General features: G+C 47.8%; 7 protein-coding genes across 7 annotated transcripts; 2 read left to right on the top strand and 5 right to left on the bottom strand.

Annotated features, from left to right (window-relative positions):
• Positions 1 to 141: 141 nt before the first annotated feature.
• F5147DRAFT_617277 (uncharacterized protein) lies at positions 142 to 2,450 on the bottom strand. The gene is made up of 14 exons (XM_041432556.1): positions 2,288 to 2,450; positions 1,979 to 2,217; positions 1,891 to 1,923; positions 1,819 to 1,838; positions 1,747 to 1,761; positions 1,647 to 1,685; positions 1,573 to 1,601; positions 1,512 to 1,525; positions 1,433 to 1,465; positions 1,200 to 1,259; positions 1,009 to 1,149; positions 719 to 956; positions 611 to 659; positions 142 to 540 (listed from the first exon to the last, which is right to left on the bottom strand). The coding sequence occupies exons 2-14, from the start codon at positions 2,034 to 2,036 to the stop codon at positions 271 to 273; spliced, it is 999 nt and encodes a 332-aa protein (XP_041289384.1). The 5' UTR covers positions 2,037 to 2,217; positions 2,288 to 2,450; the 3' UTR covers positions 142 to 270.
• A 4,253-nt stretch (positions 2,451 to 6,703) lies between these two features.
• On the top strand, positions 6,704 to 7,273 carry F5147DRAFT_655733 (uncharacterized protein; the record flags this gene model as incomplete). The annotated part of the gene is made up of 2 exons (XM_041434008.1): positions 6,704 to 6,956; positions 7,017 to 7,273. The coding sequence occupies 2 exons, from the start codon at positions 6,704 to 6,706 to the stop codon at positions 7,271 to 7,273; spliced, it is 510 nt and encodes a 169-aa protein (XP_041289383.1).
• Positions 7,274 to 9,077: 1,804 nt separating this feature from the next.
• On the top strand, positions 9,078 to 10,786 carry F5147DRAFT_655732 (uncharacterized protein; the record flags this gene model as incomplete). Its single annotated transcript, XM_041434007.1, has 12 exons — positions 9,078 to 9,150; positions 9,201 to 9,233; positions 9,290 to 9,309; positions 9,361 to 9,375; positions 9,584 to 9,641; positions 9,691 to 9,722; positions 9,774 to 9,775; positions 9,826 to 9,827; positions 10,001 to 10,135; positions 10,175 to 10,424; positions 10,476 to 10,527; positions 10,583 to 10,786. The coding sequence occupies 12 exons, from the start codon at positions 9,078 to 9,080 to the stop codon at positions 10,784 to 10,786; spliced, it is 876 nt and encodes a 291-aa protein (XP_041289382.1).
• A 401-nt stretch (positions 10,787 to 11,187) lies between these two features.
• On the bottom strand, positions 11,188 to 15,997 carry F5147DRAFT_333762 (uncharacterized protein). The gene is made up of 7 exons (XM_041429268.1): positions 15,294 to 15,997; positions 13,804 to 15,071; positions 13,252 to 13,749; positions 13,092 to 13,205; positions 12,966 to 13,036; positions 12,880 to 12,914; positions 11,188 to 12,821 (listed from the first exon to the last, which is right to left on the bottom strand). The coding sequence occupies exons 1-7, from the start codon at positions 15,724 to 15,726 to the stop codon at positions 11,362 to 11,364; spliced, it is 3,879 nt and encodes a 1,292-aa protein (XP_041289381.1). The 5' UTR covers positions 15,727 to 15,997; the 3' UTR covers positions 11,188 to 11,361.
• Positions 15,998 to 18,452: 2,455 nt separating this feature from the next.
• F5147DRAFT_777210 (uncharacterized protein) lies at positions 18,453 to 19,262 on the bottom strand (the record flags this gene model as incomplete). Its single annotated transcript, XM_041441954.1, has 6 exons — positions 18,453 to 18,577; positions 18,627 to 18,701; positions 18,768 to 18,854; positions 18,919 to 18,986; positions 19,043 to 19,178; positions 19,229 to 19,262. The coding sequence occupies 6 exons, from the start codon at positions 19,260 to 19,262 to the stop codon at positions 18,453 to 18,455; spliced, it is 525 nt and encodes a 174-aa protein (XP_041289380.1).
• Positions 19,263 to 21,521: 2,259 nt separating this feature from the next.
• F5147DRAFT_747254 (heterokaryon incompatibility protein-domain-containing protein) lies at positions 21,522 to 24,088 on the bottom strand (the record flags this gene model as incomplete). The annotated part of the gene is made up of 3 exons (XM_041439926.1): positions 21,522 to 22,093; positions 22,220 to 23,629; positions 24,019 to 24,088. 3 exons carry the CDS (start codon positions 24,086 to 24,088, stop codon positions 21,522 to 21,524), a joined length of 2,052 nt encoding a protein of 683 aa, XP_041289379.1.
• Positions 24,089 to 25,083: 995 nt separating this feature from the next.
• On the bottom strand, positions 25,084 to 25,547 carry F5147DRAFT_333567 (uncharacterized protein). Its single transcript, XM_041429267.1, has one exon. It carries the CDS (start codon positions 25,458 to 25,460, stop codon positions 25,188 to 25,190), a length of 273 nt encoding a protein of 90 aa, XP_041289378.1. The 5' UTR covers positions 25,461 to 25,547; the 3' UTR covers positions 25,084 to 25,187.
• Positions 25,548 to 25,599: the final 52 nt, after the last annotated feature.

Raw genomic sequence — 25,599 nt, 5'->3', positions numbered from 1 at the left:
CTGGATAATGTTTTTGGCTGATACAGTGCCCAGGCTGAGAGAATCGCAGCGATGACTCCCGCTATTGCACCTCCCTTTGCCTAATTCAGACTCAGGCTCAGATACTGATTGAGCGTCAGTGTCGAGCGCGGACAGCAATAGTTCGCATCGTAATATCCAGTACCTTATATTGCATTTACACCGGTCGTATGGACTCGATGATTTGTACATGTACTGTATGACCAACATTGTAGAAATTGGTACATGTATATGGATCGCAGTAATCAAAAGTTATAATTCTTCGTAAGTGATGATCTCAGTACTTTCTTCATCACTCTTGACCGGCTGCATCTCCTCGTCACCTTCGTTCGACTGGTCATGATTCGTAACCTGGCGCGCAGACTCTTCACCGACTCCCGCGAAGTATATTGACCCAGTGATCATGATCGGTTCCAAGGTCGACCGGCGAGAACAATGTTCCTTGAAGTTGATTACCATGCGAGTGCCAATTATGGTCTCGACAAGCATGATGAACGGGATAGATATATTTGCGTGTAGGGCCTGATTGCGTGCAGGTATCAATGAGTAACAGTGAGCAATACGTCAAAAATGACCCAATAAAAAATCTCACAGCGGCATTCCGCCACAGGCTCATGACGATAACGCACATCGCCAGGTTTCTAGATAAATCAGTTATCAACCGGTGATTAGGAACGTACGAAAAAAGGATGATGCTAACATGAAGAAATACAAAATGCTGTCTCGCACAAGTATGCCCATGAATGAATTTACACGCAAGCTGGAGGTACCAGGGGTGGCCTTCCTCTCTCTCATATTATTGAGGGAAACTCTAATGGCCAAGAAGAAGAGCAATAACTCGAAGCAAAAGACGGGTATGAACAAATAGGTGAAATCTGTGTTGATCCCGGAGAAGGTGCACAGGTGCTTCCCAGGAAAGCTTGAAGACTCGTCGGTGACTGGTGATGTTTAGTGAATAAGTGTGGCTCCACGTCTCTTTGCAGCACGTACCAACTAATTGGCTTGCTGGACCGATGGTTCTCCAGATGATTACAACGACAGCCAGGACCTCGCTGAAGAAAGCAAAGACCAATATCACGAGTATCCGCCTAGTCCGCCGGTACATAGCATATATTCGGAGTTGCATGATGCCTGTGCAGGTGTTGTTAATGTCGAATTTTATATGCACAAATATGATTTACACTGAGTAAGCCACGAACACAGAAGAGTACCCCACGCTCGGACTTGGAAAAGCCGAAAGCCTTGGGTATAAGTCAGATACTGGCCATTTCGAATACGAAGTCAATGGACTTGCATCTGAAGAATGCGTGAAACCAATACTATCAGCAAGAAGTGCGAATAAGCGCGTTATAGACCATACTCCTGTAAATGACTTTGTAAGAAAACCACAAATCATACGTTTAGACAAACGTGCTCACTTGTGTTGATGCATCTTCAGTGAGGCACACTAGAACACGTGAGAGAGATAACTTGTGAGATAAATATCAACATACGATATACACCAATGCTAAGAACACATCAGATTACTGATAAGAGCTAAACACCAGGGCTTACATCACAACGGAATCGCCCAGGTAGCGGTCCTAACCAACGTGAAGACTAGAAAAATCTATACTAGTTGCACATACCAATAGATATAAGGCGGCTACTATTGAAGGCGGCCTCCGCTAGCCATCAATGAAGTCAGCATATGACGAACGTACACCATTTTTACAAGTTTTGACTCACCCATATATAATCTATCTAAGAGTCCAGCAACACCATTAAGTTTTGCTCGTTTATGGGCCAACAGTGACTCACTTCACGAGCGAAGGCCAGTGCTGAACAGACGATAATTGAGTGAGTGGTCATAAGACTTGATGGATTGCATACAGTGATCATACAAGACGGCGACAGCGACAGCAACTGAAAGCATTTGGATTAAATCAGATTGTAAGTCGGGAACATTACTGGAACTAACTTTGCGCATAAGAAAATGAACTAAGGACATCTGCTGTTGTTGTTGCCGTTGAACTCATATGCGTTGCAATGCGCCCAGCTAATTTCAGGGATAGAAGAGCTCTGGGGAAAAGGTCATTAAAGTCGTTGGACAACGGAAAGGGCGGTTCCACAGTCGCACGATGGACTTATTATAATTTGTCTTTGAGTGAGTATTCCAAAAGCACACGCACTTAGGGTCCTGCTATTTGGGCAAAGGCGCTGATAACAAAAGGGGTGACATTTAGCACCAAAACTTTGATTAGTTGACAAAGGTTTGCCAGGTACTTACGTTGAATTAGCATCGGAATACTCATCAAGGGTCCAGAACACAAAAGAACGCCTATAACCGCAGAACTGCCACTACTCGAGATTCGAGGTCAGCCCGGCCGTTAAAAAACACCGAGGGAACAAAGTTGAAGTATGCATCGAGGAAGTTCGTAGACAAGGGCATGCTTAGTACTTGCGCCGGTATAGCGATCAAGTTGGTGTAAAACTTAAAGCTGACTAAGCATGCTTGATCCGATCACACACCAACTGCAGCTTTGAGCGCGGGGCGTCAATTCCCCAACTCTTTTCTGCCAACTTCAGTTGGCCGCTCTCCAGTTGGCACTCCAAGGTACATGTCGCAAACTTTCGTGATATCATTTATTCACTTGAAAGACACCTACGTGCAGATCGAGCCTTGCCCATGCTGTCACGGTGAGTCAACGGGTAACAACCTTACTAGTAAAACACATGGCTGGGTCTTACTGTTATTCTTCCCGAAAGCCCTAATCTGGTTGGTAAGTTCCTTCCAGCATCACATGAGGCTTCTTCATACGGTCACCCATCATGCAGGGTTGAGTGAGCGTCGGACACATTAGTTATCCATTGCACACATTTAGATGTCCGGTTCCGTCTTTGTACGGACACCAGTGCGGTTCGGAAACGGCCGTACACACTGGCAGGTACCAACTAGTTCGGCTCATGCTAAATGCCGGGAGATGAAGCTTCCTGTCCCCCTACAAGTACCCACCCTGCTGGTGGGTTATGAGTACCGAATGCAGCTGGCCAGACATAGACTTGTAGTCGCGCATGGACCATATACTCTCACTAGGTCGTATCAAAGCTCAGTGGTATCCTCTTAAATAGGACGAGTAAAACGGCGAGGTAGGGCTAGAGGTAGTAAGCCCCCTGACGAGAACTCTCGCAGGTTAGAAACCACTGCCATTCGCCTTTCTAGTGTCCCTCAAGCCCTGGTCAGTGGACCCTTATCCTAGGCGACGGGTGCCTGCGCGGCAGGTGTGGTCTGCCTCGCGACGCTTAACTGGACACATTGGCTTCGGCTTTGCTCCATATACAGTCGCTAATAAACGGAGGGCAAATTCTTCTGAGATAGCGCCGTCCATGGGCTCCCGACACCTTTTATGAGGAATTTTAGGTTGTTTGGGCCATGCTCCATGAGGCAAGAAAGTCTTTCAACGTGTTCAAGCCACTAGTAACACTTCAATAGTTCACCCATAATGTCCATGGCCCTCACGGCGATTTTTATCCAACTTTCTAGCTGCATTCAAGGACGAGTATAATGTACTAGTGGCTACGCTAGTGAAGCCTTCTTTTACCTAGGACCAACAAGCGCACCAATGTCTTTCACAGGGCGTCTTCGAGATCCTTTTATGGGACGGACTTGTATAACGTCACGGTGTGCTGACATACCCCACTAGTTTTGGTCATGTCGATTTTGCAGCGCGATCAAGACGGACTACGAGCACTTATGGCTAGAGGATTCTGTTTCTCCTGGAGTAATTTTACATCTCAGGGGATGCCAGGGCTTTATGTTGCAATGTTTCATAATAGTACCTTGGCGTTACGATGCAGGGCCTTCACTTTGATGGTTTTCCTCTCATGTATTCTGTACCCCGTTAGATACGGTGATCGTACGATGGAATAACAAAGTGTTTGCGTTAGGAGAGTTGCAATTAGTTGTTTGTCGATCTGTGGAAGTGATCATAATGTTCTTTGGGGGCTCTACTACTTATTTTCGTGTCATACTGCTATTCAATAATTGCAGCCGGTCTCCTCCGCGTTTCGAGGAACCGTTTTTTGGCTATACCGGCGCACGAGCGCCTCCTGAAATCGTGCGAGGCCCATTAGTAATGTGTTCATTGGAGATACTGGTCATGGAATATTTTTTTTTATTAAGTTCAGCCCAGCGGCTGTGTCTGGGTCGTGGGTTTTGATGTTCCTATCCAAGTCCATTTTGATTCAGTAATTAATATCTCGTTCCGCAGACTTGCAATTAGTAGTTCGATGCCATTCGAAGAGATGCGCTACTTATACAAGAGCTGTCATTCCTTGTCACCGAATATAACTTTCAGGTCCTCGAGACTCCCCGGGTTTACTTTACCCGATTTATCGTTCCCCTGGAGCGCCTCTTTGTCCATGACAGTCTTACGTTTTTGGATCCGGAGTATGCGGCCTTCGGTGTGATCGACCTCAAAGAAGGTTTAATGAATATGATAAAGACGTGCTCACTACAAGTTTTCTTCTTCTTCTTCACCTACGAATTCGGTGCATGTCATCGATTGGCTGTCACTAAAATCAGTACGGTCAACCATAGAACGGACACCGATGCCAACCTCGATTTTCAGTCGCCGCGTTCCATCAGAAGTCTGAGTAATATTCATTAGCGTGGCACAGGGCAACAAGTTCTGGGGGACTAATCATGAAGATGTGGTTGGCGCTCGTCAGCTATTGTTTGAAGTAATGTTCGGGGAATTCAAGAGGCAGGTAGCTTGCGCTTAAGTTCAGACCAACGGCTTCAAGCTTGGGCTTCCGCTCGTTCCGCTCGAATTCTGATATGACAGCAATGCGCTTCAAGTTGAGGCCCATTATTGATCCTATCGAAACGATACCATGACAGGTGCCCTGAAATTAACTTAGATCAGAATGGAATGGACTATGCAGAGGTGCACCCACTGAGATTTTGTACCGGCGCATCCAGTTTAGCGGAGGATTTAGAATCATTTCACGGGAAGACTTCTGATGCTCGACGTCCCTTCTTTTTCGTCCTTTGAAAACACCTGGTGTGGGCTATCTTGACCAGACAGCCGGAGAACCTCAATGAGGTCTTGCTCCTTGATCGGTCCTTATGAACACGTTGTGCATCGTGGCACCTCTCCCTTGTCCGCACATGTCGCAAGATATGAATAAATAATGCATTGTTTACCACTGTGGTATAACGTTGACAGCTTGACATTGGCAGATGAAACGGACAGTGTTATACAAATTCTTACTAACGCAAGGATCCCTCCTTTGAGTTTGTGTTCGGCTTTAGGAAAGTCAAGACTGACTTCTCGTCTTCAGTCAGATCGACTACAGTTCGGCAGGGAAAGCATGCATATAAGAACGGTTGACAGCTGTTCCTATAGCAAGGTTGGGGACTTACTAACTCCATAGATGGATAAACACAGCTTCTATGCGTCCACCTTGTATGAATCAGTAGAACAAGAAATTTGATGATAATCTGGCCACAAGTGCTTTCTTCTGGTATCCCCTTAGTGTTAATGTAAACATGTCAGGAAGATCATCGATCGCTCGTTGTTCTGGCCCTGGAAGACTGTCAACATGATAGCCGCTTCTTGTAGATGAAATCCAACTCGTTTTCAGTTGGCTCCTCGCTTTTCTCAACTTCGACTTCGACTTCCTCGTTGGCACCGACAATTTCAATTTTCTTCTTGGCATTACCAGAATCTTGCGCCAGTTTCTTGGACATGGACTGCCCTGCAAAGGCGGAGGTTAACAACTTCTAAGAGAGTGACCCAGATTTGGATTTCTGAGAGTCTGTTCATCTTGTATTTCCTGTCCCTGATGGAATATGATTATTAGTGGCCCCTCTGCAGAAGCACCCGGTTAATTATTATCAAGTCCGCACCAGATTGCAGAGTGGCTAGGACTTGCTACCCTGAAGTCAACAATCCTGGACGCCATGATATATGCAAGGCTAATTCGTACTACTGGGAGATAAAGTACCGAAGTCAAGAAACCATGAAACACAAGTTGCGAAAGGTGGCCGAACTCTGGTTGAAATGTGTGAGTACCCTTGCATCATTTGCACATAAAACACACCAAAACTACGGTCATTCGTAAGGCGAACTGCAGCTTCAGCTTTCCCCTTCATTTTGGGTGGCTGCGATTTCAGTGTAGTACCGAGGGCGAGATCCGTTTTCACCGTTATCAGGAAAGGCTTTCTTCTTCTCTTTGCCTGAGGTAGGCGAGATTTATAACCATCAAGATCACCTTGTTCAATGCGGGTGGTGTCGCCTGGTTGATATGACCTTTGCCCTTGAGAGTACTCCAGACATTCCCATTCTCGACAAGGAATGATACAAGATATGCAGGATGATTAAATGATGCTTGTCCCGCACATGTCTGAATTTTGGGAGGTGGGAGTCAGCACACTTGCGTGTTCTGAAGACAAAGTTCGACTGGTAAAATTGTCCGAGTCATGCTGATAGTATCCGGACGAAGTCGCCGAGCAGAAGTACACCGATGCAACTTGAAAATTTTATCATTTTATCATTTCATGGTAAAGATCATGTGACGCCACCCAGGAATTCTATCGACGGAGTCTAAAGATCTGACGGACTGGTCCACGAGTCTATCGCGCTCTCGCCAGCATCGAAACCCCAGTTCAGTGTATCCGAGTTCTACTCAACCTTCTACTATGTTTTGGAAATACTTTACCGACGCTTCTGCTACGTCAGTTGCCTCTGTACTTGCACCAAGCGGCCCTGAGGTAGACTCTAAGCTCATTGACGCCAAGCTCGACTCGGAGGGTCAAGCGAAGCATATCGATGAACAGGAAGTGATGATCAAGATACTCAACAAACAGCTATCTTACTGTGAGAGTGATTTGGCTACTCACATGGATCTCGTGAGCGCATTACAGACATCATTGAGCGACTCTGAGAAGAATCGTATGTATCTTTTCCTGATCACTCTAGTGTTTAAGCTAACCATTTATATTTGTCTTGCAGTTCTCAACGCGCGCATGCAAGCAACGAAGCTTGCGAGGGAACGAGACTCGCTTAATTCACAAATTGAGGGCCTTCGCAACGAGTTACAGGAAGCGCGCCGTGAGGTTGTTACTGTTCGGAAATCGATCGTGGAAGAAGAACAGTCCCTCGAATCGCATCTCGACGAAGAACGACGTGCGAAGGAACGTGCTCGTGTGCAGCTCAACTCTCGGATGGAGGAGCTACAAAAACGCAAATCGAAGTTTGCTTGTCTATAGCGTGCCTATCAAGTCTGCATTCATACCTTTTCGGCTTGTGAGTTGTTGCGACTCGTGTCGAACCTCTATGCCTACTTTTTGCACTTTGCTTATCATACCAGTTTTCGCGAGCTACGAGATCGGTTAGCGATTATGTCTCTTGTGCCCTGATACCCCTTCGCTGTAGGTCCGACACGCCAATTAGTCAAATTTGAAATGAGATTTGAGTGGTTTGGCCGTGTTGCAACTATGTACTTGGTGGAATTGGTCACGCTGTGTCATTTTTCGCTCATATGTTTCGTTCAAGCCCATTTAGATCGATCGACTTCGGATAACATCGCTTACACTGTACTCAAGGCATATGCACAATGTGTACAAACACTTTCACTTGCTTACGGTGCTTCCCGTAAAGACGTAGTTCCCACTGTCAGGACTGTTGCTGTTCTTCTGGGACGAATATTGGATACTTGCGTTTCTCCCTGTCTCCTGTGCTGTTCTATTCCTTCCTAGCGGTCTTGCCGCCTCTCGATTTGACATCTATTCTGACGTTATCTTGGCCAAGAGCTTAACTGTCGTGCTCAGTAAAGAGATGAGCTATCCCTGCGGCTCTCTCACTCCACCACGCCTCGTAACTCCTATGCGTCCGCAGCTCAGCTTGGCACCATGGGAACACCTCTCCAATATTCCTACCCTTCTCGAAGTGCATATTCACGGGAAGCCGCACAAATGATTCAAAGGCTAAGTCCTTTGCCCATCGGACTGCGGTAATTCCAATTTTGCACCTTTTCTCAACATCCAGGAGCCTCGATTTACTTGTGAAAGAGACATTGTCCTGGTCATGCAATACTTCAAATTCCCCTCGCTTCAAGTGACGATTGAACAGAAGACACCGAGGAGCTTTGAAAAGCACTGCCACAGTGCAAAGCAAGCCAGTATATTCATTCGAATCCAGCATTATACCTGTATTGGCCGCTCGATATCATCTACATGATGGGGATAAGAGAGTTTTTTGTTTCACGCAACTGTGAGTCCTAGAACTGAATCTTGGTTACTCCATCTACCTTTAACAATGACTCTCTTTTGGAAACCATGTCGCCTCTTCATAAGCCTGAAGAAGGAAGAGAGTGCTGGCAACACAGATACAGTTACGTAGGATTGGAGCTCACTGTCCGCTGGAAGGTGGATGGAGGTCATCGTTGAAGATATACCATCCGCGCGTAGTAAGTTGACCCTCAGCCGGGGTTTGTCATCGAAATGTATATAGTTCTCTAGCGCATTATGCTTTTGACCAGCCTGTGCAATTTTTTACGTTCTAACACTGCGAAGATAGAGCTCCACGTTGCAACCAATTGAAAAAGGATAAATCTGTACAATAATGCCTCCTGTTTTTGCAGAGGCTTACATAATGCTGGTCTATGCTGTATTTGGTTGTTTGTCTCATTGTCAAACTAGCGTGGTTGGCAAGTTGTGTCTGGACTCTGGTTGCGATCACATCGCGCTGAGAACTGCCAATGTTGTTAGATCGATGGCCGCTTTCATATAGAACACCCCGAAAATCGCGTTGGACATAAGTTGCCGATATCAGCAACGACCAGAGCTTTCCTTGTGCTGCGCAGTACTGGTTTGAAAACATAAAATTTACTTTGACTCCGAGGGCTTGCTCATTTCGTTTGATTTCGCACCGCAATGCTTACTTCGGGGTTTGGGGCGAGATCAAATATACATCTCCATCATGCGATACAAGCGCTGAACGGTGGTATATCTAGCACGAACGCTATTGTTATACACCACCAACATTCCCTACTTTCATACCAATCCCTCGAATATGACCATAGTCTCAGACGACCCTAGTTGGTGGCCGTTAATTGATTCAAATATTGTTTTAAGTTATTGGATAGGTCTGTCGCATCAAGATATCTCGATCTGCCACTGACTTGCCATTTCGCAGTCGCTGCCGGCGTCGTGGTGGTATACGATTGGGGTGAGCAGGACAGCCTGAGTGTTGGAGAATCGCTGATATTCTCATGATATCTCCAGTCTTAATACTTGGACAAGAAGTAGGTCGGTGCTATCGCCGGAGCAGCCGCTAGCTAACAACGGTGTTATAGGTCGAACTGATCTGGGTGAGTGACAAGAGTCCCATATCAGAAGAAAAACAGGAGAATACAACGAATTCACGACAGATGCAACGCTGGTCTCTCATGACTGTGCTATATTTAGCTGTTCGTACCTCATGTTGTGCTATGGTGCGACAGTGGTTGGCGGTTGTGCTGACTCCAAAATGTTTTAGATACGTTATATTGGAATATCATTTATTGTGTATGTGTCGAGGCTAACAAATCGGCACTTGCTAATAGCTCACCTCTGACAATTAGTACCGACATTTTGGGTATGTCTCATATGTGTTGTGTTCAATTCTTCTGACCGGTGGCACACAGAATTTTCGCCATTTGTCTCGCTGACAGATGCAGTGAGTATTCCGCAACAATCTCGTTGCCATCCGATGAATGACTCTTTGTAGGGGTGAGTGAAGATCTCATTATTGAACTCGGCTCAACATAACGAGTCAATAGGTGTAAGTCGCAGTGTTTGATACTAGTACGAGGGTGTTCACTGATCGGGTGTTTCAGGCAATATTATGGGCTACGCACTGAATGGGACAACTGTGATTGTGATTGCGATGTTGAATAATGAGTTACCCAGCTGCAATACCTCATTGATATTGACTCGACTGAAACGTGATGCAAGTCATCATGATTGCTCGGCTGCATGCCATGTATCAGGGATCTAGAATGATGCTTATCTTCCTTGTCATTATCTTCCTGGGTGTTAACATCGCCTGCGGAGTAATGACGGCAATAGACCTCGAGCATAATGCAGCGGGTAAGTTTTACTTATTGACTTAAAGAACGCAGCTCATAGGACAAATACCAGAGGAGTTGATACTCTCTGGCACGTATATGTGCGATTATGGATTTGGAGGGGATAACCAGCTTCTGAACTCGATGGTCTGGATGCTCGACACTGTTTTGGAGGTCCTCGCACTGTGTCTTTCAGTCTGGGTTGCTGTGAAACACTTCCGTGACCTGCGACGACTCGACCCATCGACAGGATCGATCATCGGGGACTGTTTCAGAGTGTTGATGAAATCTCACGTGCTTTATTTTGCAAGGTAAGTTTGTAATGTGAATGCAGTTATCTGCTAAAGTTCTGTACGTGCTAGCTTTGTTTGTGTCTCTTGCCTCAAGCTTGCGACTATCTCTCCAGAGCTCAAGGTGCGCTGACCTGTCGCGGACATCTGCGTGTAACCATTGCTAATCATTTCTGTAGAATTCACATTCTATAGGAGATCAGATACTCAATGGTGCTCTTGAAATTTCATTTGTCGTGCAGATATTTGTGCTGGGACCACGCCTTATCCTTAGCGTTCGAGAATATCACGCCAATCTCGTGGCCGATTCCGATGCAGAAACTAGCATGAATTCGATCGTTTTCCAGGAGCGTGTACATGTATCAACTAGCAGCACTGTGTAGGGAATCCTGCACTGTGTCATTGCTTCCTAGCGGTCTTGCCTTTCAATTTAATATTTATTCTGACCCACTGTGCTGTGCTGGCCAAGAGCTTAACTGTCGTGCTCAGCGAAGGGTTTGACAGTGCCACTGAAATTTTCTACGTTCCAGCACTACGAACTCAAAGTAGAATATGAAGCGTTGCAGCTTGAAGAAGCAAATTATAAGGATTTAAATAAATCTGTACAATAATGCCTCCTGTTTGATTTTGGCTTCAGCAAAACAGTAATGGCCCGGAAGTAACGACAGAGGGACGTGATCAATTAAGAAACGTAAAACGAGCACCCAGTCCATATCCATATGTAATGGAGCAAAAAACCGGTCGCGATTCTAGTTCGCGACCCATCCTCGATGAACTGATATAAAAAGGTCAATGAAAAAAAAAGGAAAGTGCTAGTAAGTAATTGTGAGGCGATGCATAGTGATAATGAGTCTTGAGATGAAGGATACAAGATTATTGTTTGACTTTGACTTGGTGAGAATGCGGAAGCAGCAGAAGAGAAGAAGAGGGACCGGTCCCGCGGTCGACTGGATCGTGATCACTGACGAGGAGAAGCAAAGAGGGACAGCATTTTCTCTGCTCCTTCTTTGTACTTCTTAAGCTTTTTGGTCTTAAGCTTCTCGGGCTCTTCCGTGTGAGCGGCCGGGGCTCCCCTCGTCGATTCGGGTGAAAAAAGGGTTTCTGGTATCGTATCACCGTTTGACTGATCCGACGATAGACTTTCGCCGACTGAAGTTGCTGATTCTTTCGACTTGAGCGATGGGGACATCGGTGTTGGACTAGTGCCTGAAACGGAAGGTGAAAGGAGGCCACCACTTGATACCGATGATAGGGTAGCGGATGTGGAAGGAGTGAGGGTTTTTGCAGTAGAAGATGACTTGGTGGTGGGAAACGATGATGGCGGAGACTTTGCACGGAGGAACTGTCTGGGCGTTTTTCGGAACTTCAATGCAGGTGCACGTCCACGACGATGCTTCTCTGATGGACTAGGTGACTCTGCCGGGTCGGTACCGTGAACATCAGACTCTTTTGACATGCCAGAAAATGAGCGTCCACCCATCCGTTGCGAAGGGGTTGATGCTTTGCGGAATACGGCCAACCGGTATCGGTCGACGACACCCCGAGCAAACAAGCTTGTGCCCTTGGTACCATTGCGGTCCTCGCCATCCCCAGCTTCAATAAAGTCCCAGTCCTCCTCCTCCTCCTTCTCAGTGCATTCTTCCTCGTCAGGGCCATCGGAAAGGAAGCGGTCAAGTGCAGGGACACCAGACTTCTCTCGGCGATTACGTGTTGAACGATGGGCGCTCGGCCGAGGAGCGGCTGGCTTTGTGACCTTCTGCTTGACATCCTTAGCTGGTGGAATAGGCACAATCTCCTGAGGCGGCGACGTGGGAGTAGTCGGTAACGGTGATTCCTTGAGAGGAGCAGATGGCGGCTCTGAGAGTGCGATAGGTTCAACTGGGGTTGCAGGTTCCTCAACCAGTGTTGTAGTCTCCTCTTGCGGCTGAACGACGATCTCGGCGGGTTGTTCCTCTGGTAGGACTTGTGGTCTGGCTTCAGGAGTCTTCGGTTCTGGAGTCGTTTCATCGACAACAGGTGATGCCTCCTCGACCTCCGGTTGCAGAGGGGTATCCGCAATATTTGAAAGAATCTCTGGTACCTCTTCCTCATCGGTCTCTTCCCGTTCAGATTCTCCAGATACCTCATCATCGTCATCATCGTCCAGGATAACAGAATGCCGGCCCTTGAACGAATACCCGTCAAAGACATCGACGCTCTCGTCAATTGGATGCACTGATGGGCTACGGGAATGCGAGGGTGTCGTGCTTGAATCCTCGCCTTCCCCATCTGTAGGCTCAGCGTCCGTTTGGTCACGGTCTGTATCAGTTTGTTCCTGATCGTTCGGGTCGTCAATCACTGGTTCCATATCCAGGAATGTGTCGTCGAAGTTCTGGGTATCACTGGCATTGGATGGATCAATAGGTGGGATATAGGGGGCTAGAGGGATAACGTCAAGTAAGCACATCTATCTATCGCAGCAGCGAATATGCCTCACGTATGTAGCGCTTGTAATACACGTGCGACCAGTCACTGAAGGGGAAGAAATCAAGATCAGGAAAGTTGGCCTCGTGATAAACTCACATCATAGAGAAGTACGGGTGCCGCTTGATCCGCGGCTCGCACATCCTAAGTGCAGGATTTCGTTGCAAGAGCTATGCGAAGGCGACTATAAATGATTTGTGGTCATGGACAAGAAGCATTACCCACCCCTCTAATCAAGCTCTTGGTATCTTGGTCAATTGCTCTATCCTCAGGGAATTGCAGCTCATCCTGGAGGACCCTGACATACATGTCGGAGTGGTTATTCGCCCAGAATGGCGTCTATTGCACATGAGTAGCCGTCGAAGCTTCAACCCAGGGCACTTACAATTCCCGTCAGCATCTCATAAAGCATGGTGCCGAAACTCCACCAGTCGACCTCGTAACTATATGGCAATCCTTGGATCACCTCTGGAGCCAAATACTCTGCTGTGCCACAGAAAGTCGTCGTCGCATCCATAGGGCCGACAGTCTGTCCATGCCATCCCATTACAGCGTCTTGACTCTTTTCGGCCTTCATCCAGGGCGGCGTCGCAGGCTCACTGCCCGGAGCTGAATAGAACTCGCCTCGTGTGGGAGTAGGAGGCGCGGTCGTTGCAGCTACACGACGTGGGAATTCTTTTGAGAGGCCAAAGTCTGTCAGTACGATATGCCCATCTGCACCAATCAGGATGTTTTCAGGTTTCAGGTCACGGTAGATGACCCCGGCTGCATGCAGGCCCTCGACACCTTCGACTATCTCCGCGGCGTAAAACCGGGCACGGTCCCGACCTAGCCTACCCCAACGTGCAAGCTGCGTGGCAAGGTCACCGCCTGGATGGAAATCCTAGGAGAAAACGCCATTAATGTGCGTGTTGTGCACTTCTATGAAGAAGCATACCATGACTAAAAATAGATTCTCCTTATCATGAAAACTCCACCAGAGCTTGACAACGAATGGGTCTTTCGACTCTGCTGCCATCCGTTTGAGCACAGCTTGTTCGGTCAACGTGTGCTGCAGTTCCTGATGTGCCAGTACATGACGTTTCGTGATCGCCTTCAGGGCATACAGATCCGAGCTCGTCTTGTGTTTCACAAGTAAGACCTTGCCAGCACACCCCTTTCCAAGGACACGCATCATCTCAAAGTCATCAATGACAACCTTGCGTTTTGAGCGCTTCTTGAGTTCCCTGTTCGGGTCAGTCGACTTGGTACGATTCTTACGCCCCCCAGTGTTGGTGCTGATTGAAGAGTCATCGCCCGTTTGGGAGCTCGTACCTTCCTGCAATGTCGAGGAGGTGTATACTCGCGACAAACGGCTAGCTTTATCGGGATCGGCAGAGTGGGAACGAAGTATCCGGGAAGCTTGGACCTCTGCGACAGGCGTAGACACAGCTGTCTCTTCCCCATCGGCTGCGTTAGGAACTGCAAGTTCTGCCTCTATGGGTGTAGGAACTGCTTCATCCGCGACGACAATGTCCTCAGGCGCTTCAGTAAGAGGAGCCCCATCCGCAACAGGAGCTAGAGCCTCCACCTGAACAGGAATAGACTCTACATCCTCTTCTTCCTCTTTGATCCCCTCCTCCCTCAAGTCACCGACAGCAAAATCGTTCAGATTGACTTCGCTCGTAGCATCATTGGTATCATCCACCTCAATTTCACTGACGTTGCCCGAGCTGACGTTTGTGGTAACATTGGAGCTACCATGCGCTGCCAGATCAGAGCGCACACGCTTGATCGCGCGCTCTACACGCACGCTCTCGAGGTCATCGGTGCGCACACGTACAAAACGCTTCCATGCGCGGGTCTGTCGGAACGTTGGTTCATTTGAGATGGTGGTGAGATATGCAGCAAGGCTCGTGACTACGTTGCCTCCTGAACCTGTGGCACCCGTCTCTGTAAAAGGGTCGCCGATCTCGTGCGTAGGTGAAACAATGGGAGTGATGGAACTAGCGCTGGCTATGCGTGTAGATACCGTGCGCGCTACTTTGTTGCTTGGTGAGGCAAGGCGGGATAGCGTGTTGAGGAAGATATTCCGCTTGATGGGTTGAGCCGCCGAGTCTACGGGCAACTTGGGAAGTCTGGTGCCTGGGACGGAGTCTGCAAGCTTGCCGTGCAACTCGACGACCTCTGTGGCAGTGCGAGTCAGGGTGAGGTTGTGCGTGGAGGCTGCGGAAGAAAGAATATCATTAGCAGGTTCGTTTGTTAAAGACATGTGGTAGGAATTAACGGGGCCTTAGGACATAAAACACTGGACGGCAATCACATGCACACAGAATGGCAACCCGGCTACCTCGGAAAGCCAGACGAAAATCCAATTGCGTAGGTAATGAACGAATTCGTTCTGACCAACATGGTGGAGAAAGAGTGGAGCGAAAATGCAAGACTCACTCTTTATGTAAATGCTATACGAGTGTACATCGTGTGGAGTCTCAGCGACGCTGACGCTCCAGGGACCTTCCTGAGCATCGATCCTGACCGGTGGTCTTCTAAGAGGACGGGTATGAGCGGCGTCTATGGACTTCATACTGCGGACGGTGTTATTTGGGTCGTGTTTGTGGTTCTGACTATGCTCCTGATGTGCGTGGGGCGAACTTGAGAGTGAATCAGAGGAGGCGTCGGTTGCACTCGCACGTTCTTGGCGGGATTTGCGCTTGTATTGAAAACTTCTCGTGGTATCGATGCTGACCCTACTTGTAGGTTGACGGGGAAGGTAAGAGTCGACGGAAGAACGGCTTCGGTTGAAAGACCCGAAGCCAAGGACAGATTTGAAGTTTTTCTTTGAAGCACCGCGCTGATGAAAGGTGGCGGCTACACCAGGCATCCGCGGGAATAAAAATTGGCGAGGTTTTACGAGAAAAGGGATAAGCAAGCCGTCTCTCTAAAGTCCTACGTGAATCGGAATGGGAGGCTGTGGGTTGGGTATGTGACTTCCGGTGAACAGGGTGTATGTGGGAGTGAAGGTGCAAGAGAGAGAAGAGCAGACGACAAAGGGAATCGAATTCTGTGACAGTTGAGAAATGGATTAATTAGGGCGGGAGATATTATGGGTAATCGTCGCGCGGCGTTGGCGTGAAAGGCCACGAGGAGACCACGGGGGAAATAAAAAGATGCGTTACGGTCAACGATGCCGTTCTGTGAGGCCAAGGTACTGACAATCAATGATTTGGGTACTGACTTGACAGAGATTACTGGCAGTTAATACTGCGGGACCTTGATCAAGGTTACGGTTGAAAAGCTGCCAGATATGAACAAACTGAGTTCAGATTTCTGCCTCGAGGCTAGCTGTGCAGTGACACGGTATATTGAACCGCAAACTGCCAAACGCAAAATAGCAGCACTTGTGAGAGTATAGGAAAAGCAGGATTATAAAGTATTAACGAAAGACTGAGTCAATGAGTATGATTGACTTTGAGTAAAAAAGGATTTGCTGCCGCAGGAGTTAGTTCGCTTGGTTGAAAGGCTGTTCAAGTCGTTGTCTGGCCTTGCTTGGTCACAATTAATGCTTGCCGTAACTCAAAAAACATCTCTCCGTTTTGTCTCCCTTCTCCGTTTCTTCCATTTATTCTTATTCTATTTTATATTGCTTCCCTAGAACCCTTCCTTAATTATATCAAGTATCAAAGCAAGCACAACACCAGAACGGGACCGCCCATCGAAGTGAACCACACTCGTCTCCAGGCCCATCCGAACTAGTGGCAGTCGCTGAGAACCGATACCAGAATCACCTTGGTGATAACAGAATCACGGATGTTTGCGAGCGCCCAGAACACAATCCAGCTCACTCGCTCAGATGAGACCGAACTGTAACATGACAAATTAGTGCCATGTTCACATCAGGCATATTCTCTCGTGGTGCTTGGGCTTAAGTTGTTGTTCCTGTGCGAGACCCACAGCTCTTGCTACACAAATCACAAGACCCATCTGAAACCGTTTACCGTGTACGTGATCAGTACTTGCATGAAATAGGGCTAGTTGATAACTCACCTTTACCCCGCATGCAGGCAGGGTTTGATCTGTGTGGCGCAGGACACTGATCATCATATCGTACAATAATTAAACTCCTCGACAACATCGCGAAGCATCTAACTCATGGCAAATTCTAGACTCGTAGATCATGCTCATGCGAAAAAACCTCTATATCACGCTAATGGACTGCTGCGCACGCCGTCGGCGATAGACTGCTAAAAGCGTCACTGCAATTTTAGTTCTTCGGACCTGGCAAAATACGCACTAGAATGCCATCTGAGCTGTATGTTACTGTGCAGCACCGGTGCCGACCTACGCAACAAATAGCTCGATGGTAGCTGATAACGCAGCGATACGAAAGCAGTCACGCTACGACACAGTTGTTGCTATGACATGCTGTACAAGGGGACCACTCGTCCAATCAGCGCTCAGTGCTCAGCATAGAAAAGACTTGACACGCTCCTAATAAAGCTCAATGGCTCAAAATAACACAGGCGGAATACGAACGCAGTACACATATACTTCCATGATAGTCGCAGATGTTCCATCGATGTGTAAGACAAGACAATAATGCCCGGAGCTGGCTGCTGGATAACACAAACGTGTTTAAAAGAAGAGTCATCACGGAGCGATCCGTCAGAAACGTGCAACGGAAATGGCTCAAACATGGAGAAAGTCGGGTCACCGTGATCCGTCGCAGAGAGATCCGATTTGCCCGTAGATCGTTCTGTGGACAATAGGGCGTCCTGATAGCGCAAGCAACACGAGGCGGAATAGAGTGGCCTGTCACAGCAGAATGGGTAAAGGCTGCTTTCTGATGTCAACCTGTTGTACCTCGTTGCGGTATGCCTTCAGAATCGTACGACTTGGCCAGATTAGCATGTGCCTTCCAAGTGAGTGCTAAACTAGCCTAGTTGCTGATAAGTCTGACGTTGGCCGACTAGCGTGACATACACGAGGCTGTCTTTGTTATCAGCGGCATTCTGCGACCCTCAGTTCTGCGAGCTAGAAGCAGAAGAACGTTAGCATTGGTTCACCGCGATGAGCATTCGGAGGTGAAAAGCTTTAATCAGACAAGTCAAGTATTCCAGTGTGCTGGGGGTTCCCGGTTTGTCTGACAAGACGAGAGAACTTCGGGTGGTCAAATTTGGCAACTTGAGAAGAAATACCAATGAGTCAAATCTGAAGTTGGTGACTTAGCAAATAGCCTGAGACCTTCAAAATCTAATATATCTCACTCACGGAAGTTGGAGAAGAACGAGAAGAAATTCCAGTGACTCAAGTGTGGATCTAGGCTGCGAACGGCGAAGGAAGCAGAGTGGGCACTCAATGCACATCACAAACCGACGAGTTGAGTCACAATAAATCGGACATCTTGTCTCGAGAGCAATTACGTAACATTGTAAACGATGACTATGCATACAAAAATTAGAGTATTAATTTTCTGAACAAAGATAGAAACTACGTTGCAAGCCAATTTCCTACGCAATGCTCGGGGAAGTTGACGTTCGACGATTCACGTTCAGACAGCTGTTGATCATGCGCAAAATCAGTTGCATGGCTTGATGTAGCAATTCGCCGCTACTGACCTGTCGTGTTGGGAGGAGCTTGCTTCTGAGTGGTTTGAGAACCCGTAGCACCCTGCCCAGCCTGAGATTGGTCGCGCGTAAACTCATACGCGAATAACCCGATTGTATAGCAAAGCACTGAAAATGTCCCTTAAGAAACAGAAAAATAAAAAGGGGAAAGACGCACGGATGATGAAGTTGATATAAGCGAAAGCTTCCACGACCCTGAACTCATTGCAAATCTTACTGGAAAAGCCAGAGACTGAGAAGCGAAGGTGAAGATAACATGATCAGAAAAGCGACCCCGTTCTGGAAATATGGTACTTACAGAAACTACAACCACCTGCGAAGAAGTGTACGCGAGCCGCATGAGTGGCGTTAGCTCCAGTTGCGAGCCACAAAATCCACATGATACCTTCAGAATCGTAAAAATCGTAAATAATCATTGAAAATGATATTGGAAGTCAAGAGGTACATACTTAGCCAAAGAGCCTCGCCAAAGATTCGTTCTGTTGAAGCGCTACCTAGGAAGGTATCGACCAGGAGACTGAATTTTGCGACCATAAATGAGTGCTAGCTCGGCCAATTGGGAAGAAAACGCACATAACAGGGAATGTCAGAATTGTCAGGGAAGAGACTGCGACTGCAAGGGCAGCAAAATGCCAGTAGTGTGTAGGTCGGATGGCGATGAGGTGTGCACTTATACCGAGCACCACGATTGCGAAGATGAGAGTGAACGCTGCGATGAAGATGAGCTAGTTGACGACGTGTAGGGAAATAACGACGCACTCAAGACACACCATCGGACGATCTTGATAACCATGTTGCGTGAGTGTTGAACGTTCGAACGTTGAAGAGATGGATAATGTTTTGCAGAAGACAGTTGTCTTAAATGAGGGCCAATAGGGGCCCCTGTATGATAGTGTGACCAATCTACTCCTAACAAAACTTGGATTGCTGACGAAGCGTCTGACGTCAGAGGCGAGTAAATCATAGGTTGATCTTGTTCACTTACTGCATTCATAGGACTCGCCTCGGGTGGTTGATGCGGGAGTCAACATGAAGCGTCCAGATTGCACTCAATACACAGCAAAGTCTGCATAAACTTCCGCGAGTTGTTTCGCATCAGTTTCCATGTTTTTGCCGAGCCATATAAAATCAATTTCATATCGGCTGCCAGATAATGAAACTAGTGTTGATATTGAGGATCGATCATACCCCGAATTCGGCGGGTGCTGACAAGATCACCATTAGCTAGTCTCTAGCGAGCGGACCAGGGTATCTTCGTTAGATTGCGCAATGAACCAAGATAAATCTCCTAGGTATTATTTAATTAGCACGAATGGTATGAGTAAATTCGGCGTACCGTCGGGAGAGGACGCAATCCATGTTTACCCTGAAGATTGAGAAGAAATAAGGGTTAGTAAGTTTAGATGGTGTGAACGACCCCCCAACGCAACGACCTCCCGCCTCATCCAAAGACAGCAATCCCCCTGGGACGGCGACCTTTTCTGAGCGTGCGACGTGTTGAGCACAGGACCAAACGTTCGTCAGCTACCTACCCTGGGGTGAGAACCATCATTTCGCTATGTCACCATGGCGCTAATCTTTTTCTCGCTTCCCCGTTCACAGCTGGTTAAAATTCAACCAGCATCGAACACAATTCCTTAAGGCTCTGCGTCATACTTTTCACAGCCCCGAAAATGTCCCCTGACCCCACGCTAGAGCCTACAGTCCCTGGAGAAGAGCCGGAGGAGGTTGACGAAGGCGAGGAGAGCGATGAATATGAGGTCGAGGTCTGCATATTATTTTCTGATATTATTCTTATATTCTGTGCATCTAAACTCGCTCTCGTTTTCGCACAACAATTGTGTCTACCTCCTTTTCAATTGCTCCGTCAACGTTTTATGAAAACAGGGCGAAGAAGAACAAGGTGGCTCGCCCCACCCAGTCGGAGCTGAAGAAGACGAAGATGAAGGGGAGGATGAAGAGGAAGGAGGTGCCGCATCAAGGGTATGTTGAATCCTGGTCTGTCGCCTCTTGAAGAATGTTGAGTTATTGGTACAGAGCAAACCAAGTTTGACGGCGCTACTAGTTGGCGAGGTACGTATACATCGTTTTCTTTCTCCATAGGAGGCTCATGCAATTCCTCCAGAATGGCACATCAGTCTCGGCCGCTACTGCTGATGACGATGAGGACGCCGAGGACGATGACGAGTATTTCGAGGAAGACGAAGACGAGCCTCCCACTTCTGCTGGCGGCGTGAAACGTTATGCGGACGAAATCAGCGAAGGAGACGAAGAAGAGGAGGAAGAGGAGGATGGCGGTGCTACAAAGAGGGCACGAGTTAGCTGAAGAACATGAAGTGTAATGATAACAACAACACGCGCGATGCAACTAAGTCTTATTATCTCATATTTCCTGTTTCACAGAGGATGTTATACTTGTAGGATATTATGTACTTACATGGATGCAGACTAGTACATGGCAGACCCCCGGTCTCTTTCCTGACATCCAACGATACTACCAATAAGTACTAGTAGTCCTCGGGAGACTGTCGAGCACAAAAAAATTCCCATCATCAAAAAGATTTATAGCTAGTTTTTTCCACGGCTCGATACTTCGATTTTCACCGGTTCAACGACTGAAGTACTGACACGTTGCATGCACTCGCCATTGGTTGAAAAATTGAAGCACTAGAGACTCTGTCGTAGTGAGCATGTCATGATGTCGGCCAGCCGAGGAACGAGCCGAGCCGATATCGCCGCCATTGCCATGCCATTTTGGGATGCCAATAAACGTACTAGCCCCGGATCGCATGAATTGGGCCACAGATCTAAATCACTAGTACTGACCCATATCCTGAGCGCCAATTCAAAATGGCGTCGGGGAATTGGGGCGCAAGCACCATTATGATGTACTGTAACAGACTGGTTCCGATCAGTGGCATCACGACCAACACGGGAACGCTGAAGCTAAGGTCACACGTAACTGTACAATACCAGCGAGTCAACAAATTGAAAGACAGTAAATTCTCGCTTTGAACAATCGAAGTTGAACCCAAACTATCACTGCCAGCCATTATCGGAGAAACACCACCTTCTCCTCCGGCGTTGAAGCAACCCAGGCAACGATATGAATGATGCCCAATCCAGCACGTTCCATCAAGCCCTCATTCTCACTAACCGCCATCACATGTAGCAAGCACCCACGGTAAGGCTTGATACTCTCTTCATCGTACAAGCCGTGCATACCATCACAACGGGAAAGCACGATGAATTCGAGAGAACTTGGCGGGGCAGGGTTCAATGGCAGGATGACAGTGCCAACCCAAGTGGGAGAAGACGTGGCGGAGAGGATATTAAAGAGACCATAGTGGTCGGCAGGGCTCGATTCTTCATTTGATTCACCACCTCGCCTTGTAATGGCAAAGTGGCTGGAAGTCGTGCAAAAAATGAGAGTGCCTGGTTTTAGTGGTCGATGAGTGTCCAATGGCATCGCTGTTGGGTCCAAGGTCCTTCCCGGAGAGGAATACGGGGGCTGCTCTTCCTCTATCCAATAAACTCGTGACACCCTCTGAACATTGAGGGGCACTATACCGCCACCATGGTCCACGATGTACCAAACATCCACAAGCGTCTCATCCACCAACACTTCGCTGCTATAACCAACAACCCTAGTCTGCCTATACACACCCCGTGACATGTAGATAACAGCACCACACCATGTCGCCCATGCCCAAGAAGGTCAAGATGAGTTGCTTCCTTCAGCAAGCGAACGACGAGTGCGAGGTGTAAGTGGATCATGTTGCCAGAGAAGTGCGTGATGCAGCTCCGTCAACATCATTCCATATTGAAAAGCTCTAGCGGGGTCGCCGAGTCCAAATGCTACTACCAAAGCATTTGTCACTCCAGTGAGAGCATCGACAATGTCTGATTCGACGGTGAGATTACGTCGTGTGCACCTCTCAACGGCATACTTGTAACTCCAGAAGGAGTCAGTTGAGAATGGGAAATATTCTTCCCGTGAATGCCGAAGAAAGCTCCTGCAGAAGTCGGCCTTACTTTCCGCGACGATGTTTTCACAGAAAACCTGACATCGGCACTCAAAGTAGACCTGCTGCTCAGTGAAGTATATCCTTCGGCAGGACAGCGCGCTCTCTTGATAGGTCCAACAACGCGTAATCCAAGCGGACATTCCGAGAGCCTTCTCATGTGTTGGAGGAGTCACAAAGAGATGAAGTCCTTGGACGACTTCGATATGTATTTGCGGCGTTCTAGTTCGTGGACGGCACCCTGGGAGAGGGTCTCGAGCTGTTTTTCCGCCAGCAGCAATTAACGTGAAATAAGACAGGCCATAGACCGAATCCATAGCGTGCAGCTGACTGATCTTGTCCTGCAAATCATCTTGAATGATGCACAGAGCGTCGATCCATACGTAACGTTCACCAAGTTGTCGCACGAATGAAATCGAGTCTGTAATGGTGTCAGGGAGGTTTGCCGCATTCAATCCGCCAGGTATGGAGCGCTTTGCTATATTATCCTTTGTCGTCCAATACTCTGCACCGTTGCCTCCCCATACATAACTGAGGGCGACGTGACGAAAACGGTGAGAAGGTGCAGGGATCACGGCCATCGATACTACGTCCACCACTCTCACGAACTCCGGCAGGTTTCTGTCCATTCTCCAAACATTCCGACATTTATCTCCATGGTTTTCTTGACACAACTTAATCCATTTCTTCACCAGACCGACATCCACCGTGTTTTTCACCCTGCGACCATGAAGATCGACCGGTCTCCCAAACTTGGAAGCATCTTCTTGCATGAGATGAATGAATAATGGACCCACTGCCCTGAAAGCGGGATGTGTCTGCCAGAGGCCGTTCCCGGTGATGTAGAGGCGGCGGCCATAACGGAGTGGGGGATGAGGTCCCCTCCGAAGAGCACCACAAAGCGTCGTGTGGACCCCACATTCAATCTCTGAGATATCAATGTGAGGAAAGTCCTCCATAATCCGTGTCTGACGGACATACAGTGAGATGAGGCGACAGAAACTGCACTGATAAGATTTTTCGAAAATAGATGACAGTGAACCGAGTGGTATCGGCTCCAGCTCGTGGATGCCATAAAGGAGGATCCTGTAAAAATCCAGCTTTGCACAGACGGAACAAAGTAATATGTCGTTTTCTAACTTGGCAGTATAAGTCTATCCATCCTCTTTAATCAGTCCACTGCGCTGGGTATGCGGAAATTTCATCGAGCTCCCCACCTGAAGATTAAGTGGTGCTTGATATTGAACTAGGAGAGGTGAGGATTCAGAGGTCCCAGCAGATGCGGCATTCTCTTTGAGTTTGCGTGTGCGGACGATCAATAGCCCGACAGCCAAAATTCCAAGAGAAATCCCTCCAATAATTCCAGCAAGGGGCAAACTAGTATGGGTGGAGAGCAGACGGTGAGTCGCAATAGTACCACTGGTTGGAGCACCACTAGGTAATAGTGTAAACCCTTCAGGATTACCCGGGAACTGCTTGGATGCCACGGTGAGGAACAAGCTAACATAAAAACGAGGTACCCACCTGACTGAGTTGTGCCATTGAACTTGAAGGAATCATAAGTACGGACTTGCAGGGTTAGGCTCAGATGCATAACACGCGGCAGTCCATCTCAGACTCGGATAGGCTGTGTTGTTGGCATTCTTGTTTACATAAATGTCACGGGCGCGCGGATAGGCTTGACACGCGTCTAATAAGTTGTGCAGCAATGGGATCAAGATTCAATATGAAAAAAAGCAGACGTCGGACCAAATAGAGCCAGCGGCTCAGGCTTGCACCAAGGTCCAAACACCCAATTCCTTTTTCCCACCACATTATACAGAACTAACGACTACATATGCTACAGGACTTAGGACCACCATTCTTATTTCTGAACCGATGGTTCCTACCAGTGCCAGTGTGCTGGACCGTCAGCGCCAATATTTCACTTTCTACACCCACCGGTGGACGCGGGTGGCAGAAATCCTCGAACGATCAGGATTTCTTGAATAGAACAACTGTCTCCCATCCAATGGGTCTGTGTATGTGTTGGACTTGATTGGACTTTAGTTTTTGAATTTCACTGTCATCCTGGATCGCACACTCATATCAAATCATCTTCCACATCTCTGACGAACTCACTCACCCTTATGTACGACATACGCACCCTTGGTGCTATCCGCTTTACCTGCTTTAAAAAGATGACATTGAACGTTGTCGACGCCTACCTTTGTCTCAATACATATCGTGCAGCACGTTTTTCTGCTTTCTGGCACTGCGGCTTACGAGAGTATTGAAGCGAGGCATGTGGCATACACCTGGGGGCGTATCTTTGATGTATTCACAGGCGAGACGTGCCCACTCAACAAGTCCATCAGCTTTCGCAGCAAGATTTGCAAACTCTCTGTCGCCAAGATCCGATGGCCCCTTGAGCTCCTCAGATACGAACGTGTGCTTCGCTACTGTTGCTGGAATCTCGTCCATGGATAACCATAGAATATGCTGAGTGCCGTGAAATACATCTTCGATATCATGAAGTGGACGAGAGGTAACGAGAATATCCGAAAGTTGGATGGGAGTTCTGTGACTTGGGGAAGACCTTTGTTCTGAAGTTTATTGGCAAGTAAGGTCCCCCCGCGTCTCCACTCCGCCACTTTCGTCCAGCGCTTCCATCACGATCAAGACAGGTCCCACACTTCACGTAGAGAATTTCTTCAATAGTTCCATGAGAAGTTTCTCCCTGCTGGAAAATATCCTGAGTTCTTAAGTGAAGTGGAATTTTTAACCGCATCCGCCAATGCTCGTCTCATCTCCGCATTACGATCAGCTAGGCCATGAACAATGGTGGAAAAAACTTTTTCATGACGTTTCTCGGCCTTGTTGAAGCAGAAACATGAATCGAGCACTCCCATGTCACTGAACCCCTTGGCAATCGGTCGAGCGATGGCTGATATGCCTGTGCCTGCAGGGCCAGATAGCCGCAGCATACGTTTAGCAGCATTCCACTGCCGTTGATCCAGTCTGTAATCTGGGAAGAAATCTCCGTGCGCGTCCCTGGTAGGCACTGTTTCATGGTATGTAGTCCTGCGCCCTTTGCATAAGCGAGATCCCCGAGATCCAGGGTAT

Source organism: Suillus discolor (genome assembly GCF_016758755.1).
Source record: "Suillus discolor strain FC423 chromosome Unknown F5147scaffold_56, whole genome shotgun sequence".
In the NCBI taxonomy this organism is placed as follows: Eukaryota; Fungi; Basidiomycota; class Agaricomycetes; order Boletales; family Suillaceae; genus Suillus; species Suillus discolor.
Note: the sequence above shows the minus strand (reverse complement) of the source record. Positions and strands in the feature narration are given on the sequence as shown.

Excerpts from the sequence above, each read along its gene's own strand:
- F5147DRAFT_333762 (XM_041429268.1), bottom strand. The coding sequence starts at position 15,726 with ATGCCTGGTGTAGCCGCCACCTTTCATCAGCGCGGTGCTTCAAAGAAA. Across the intron at positions 15,072-15,293 it reads GTATAGCATTTACATAAAGA|CCTCCACGCACAACCTCACC; the intron begins GTGAGTCTTGCA and ends TTTCTTCCGCAG. Across the intron at positions 13,750-13,803 it reads AGAATCTATTTTTAGTCATG|GATTTCCATCCAGGCGGTGA; the intron begins GTATGCTTCTTC and ends GTTTTCTCCTAG.
- F5147DRAFT_617277 (XM_041432556.1), bottom strand. The coding sequence starts at position 2,036 with ATGAGTTCAACGGCAACAACAACAGCAGATGTCCTTAGTTCATTTTCT. Across the intron at positions 660-718 it reads AGCATTTTGTATTTCTTCAT|AAACCTGGCGATGTGCGTTA; the intron begins GTTAGCATCATC and ends TGATTTATCTAG. Across the intron at positions 541-610 it reads GCCTGTGGCGGAATGCCGCT|GCCCTACACGCAAATATATC; the intron begins GTGAGATTTTTT and ends GCACGCAATCAG.
- F5147DRAFT_333567 (XM_041429267.1), bottom strand. The coding sequence starts at position 25,460 with ATGCTGCGGCTATCTGGCCCTGCAGGCACAGGCATATCAGCCATCGCT.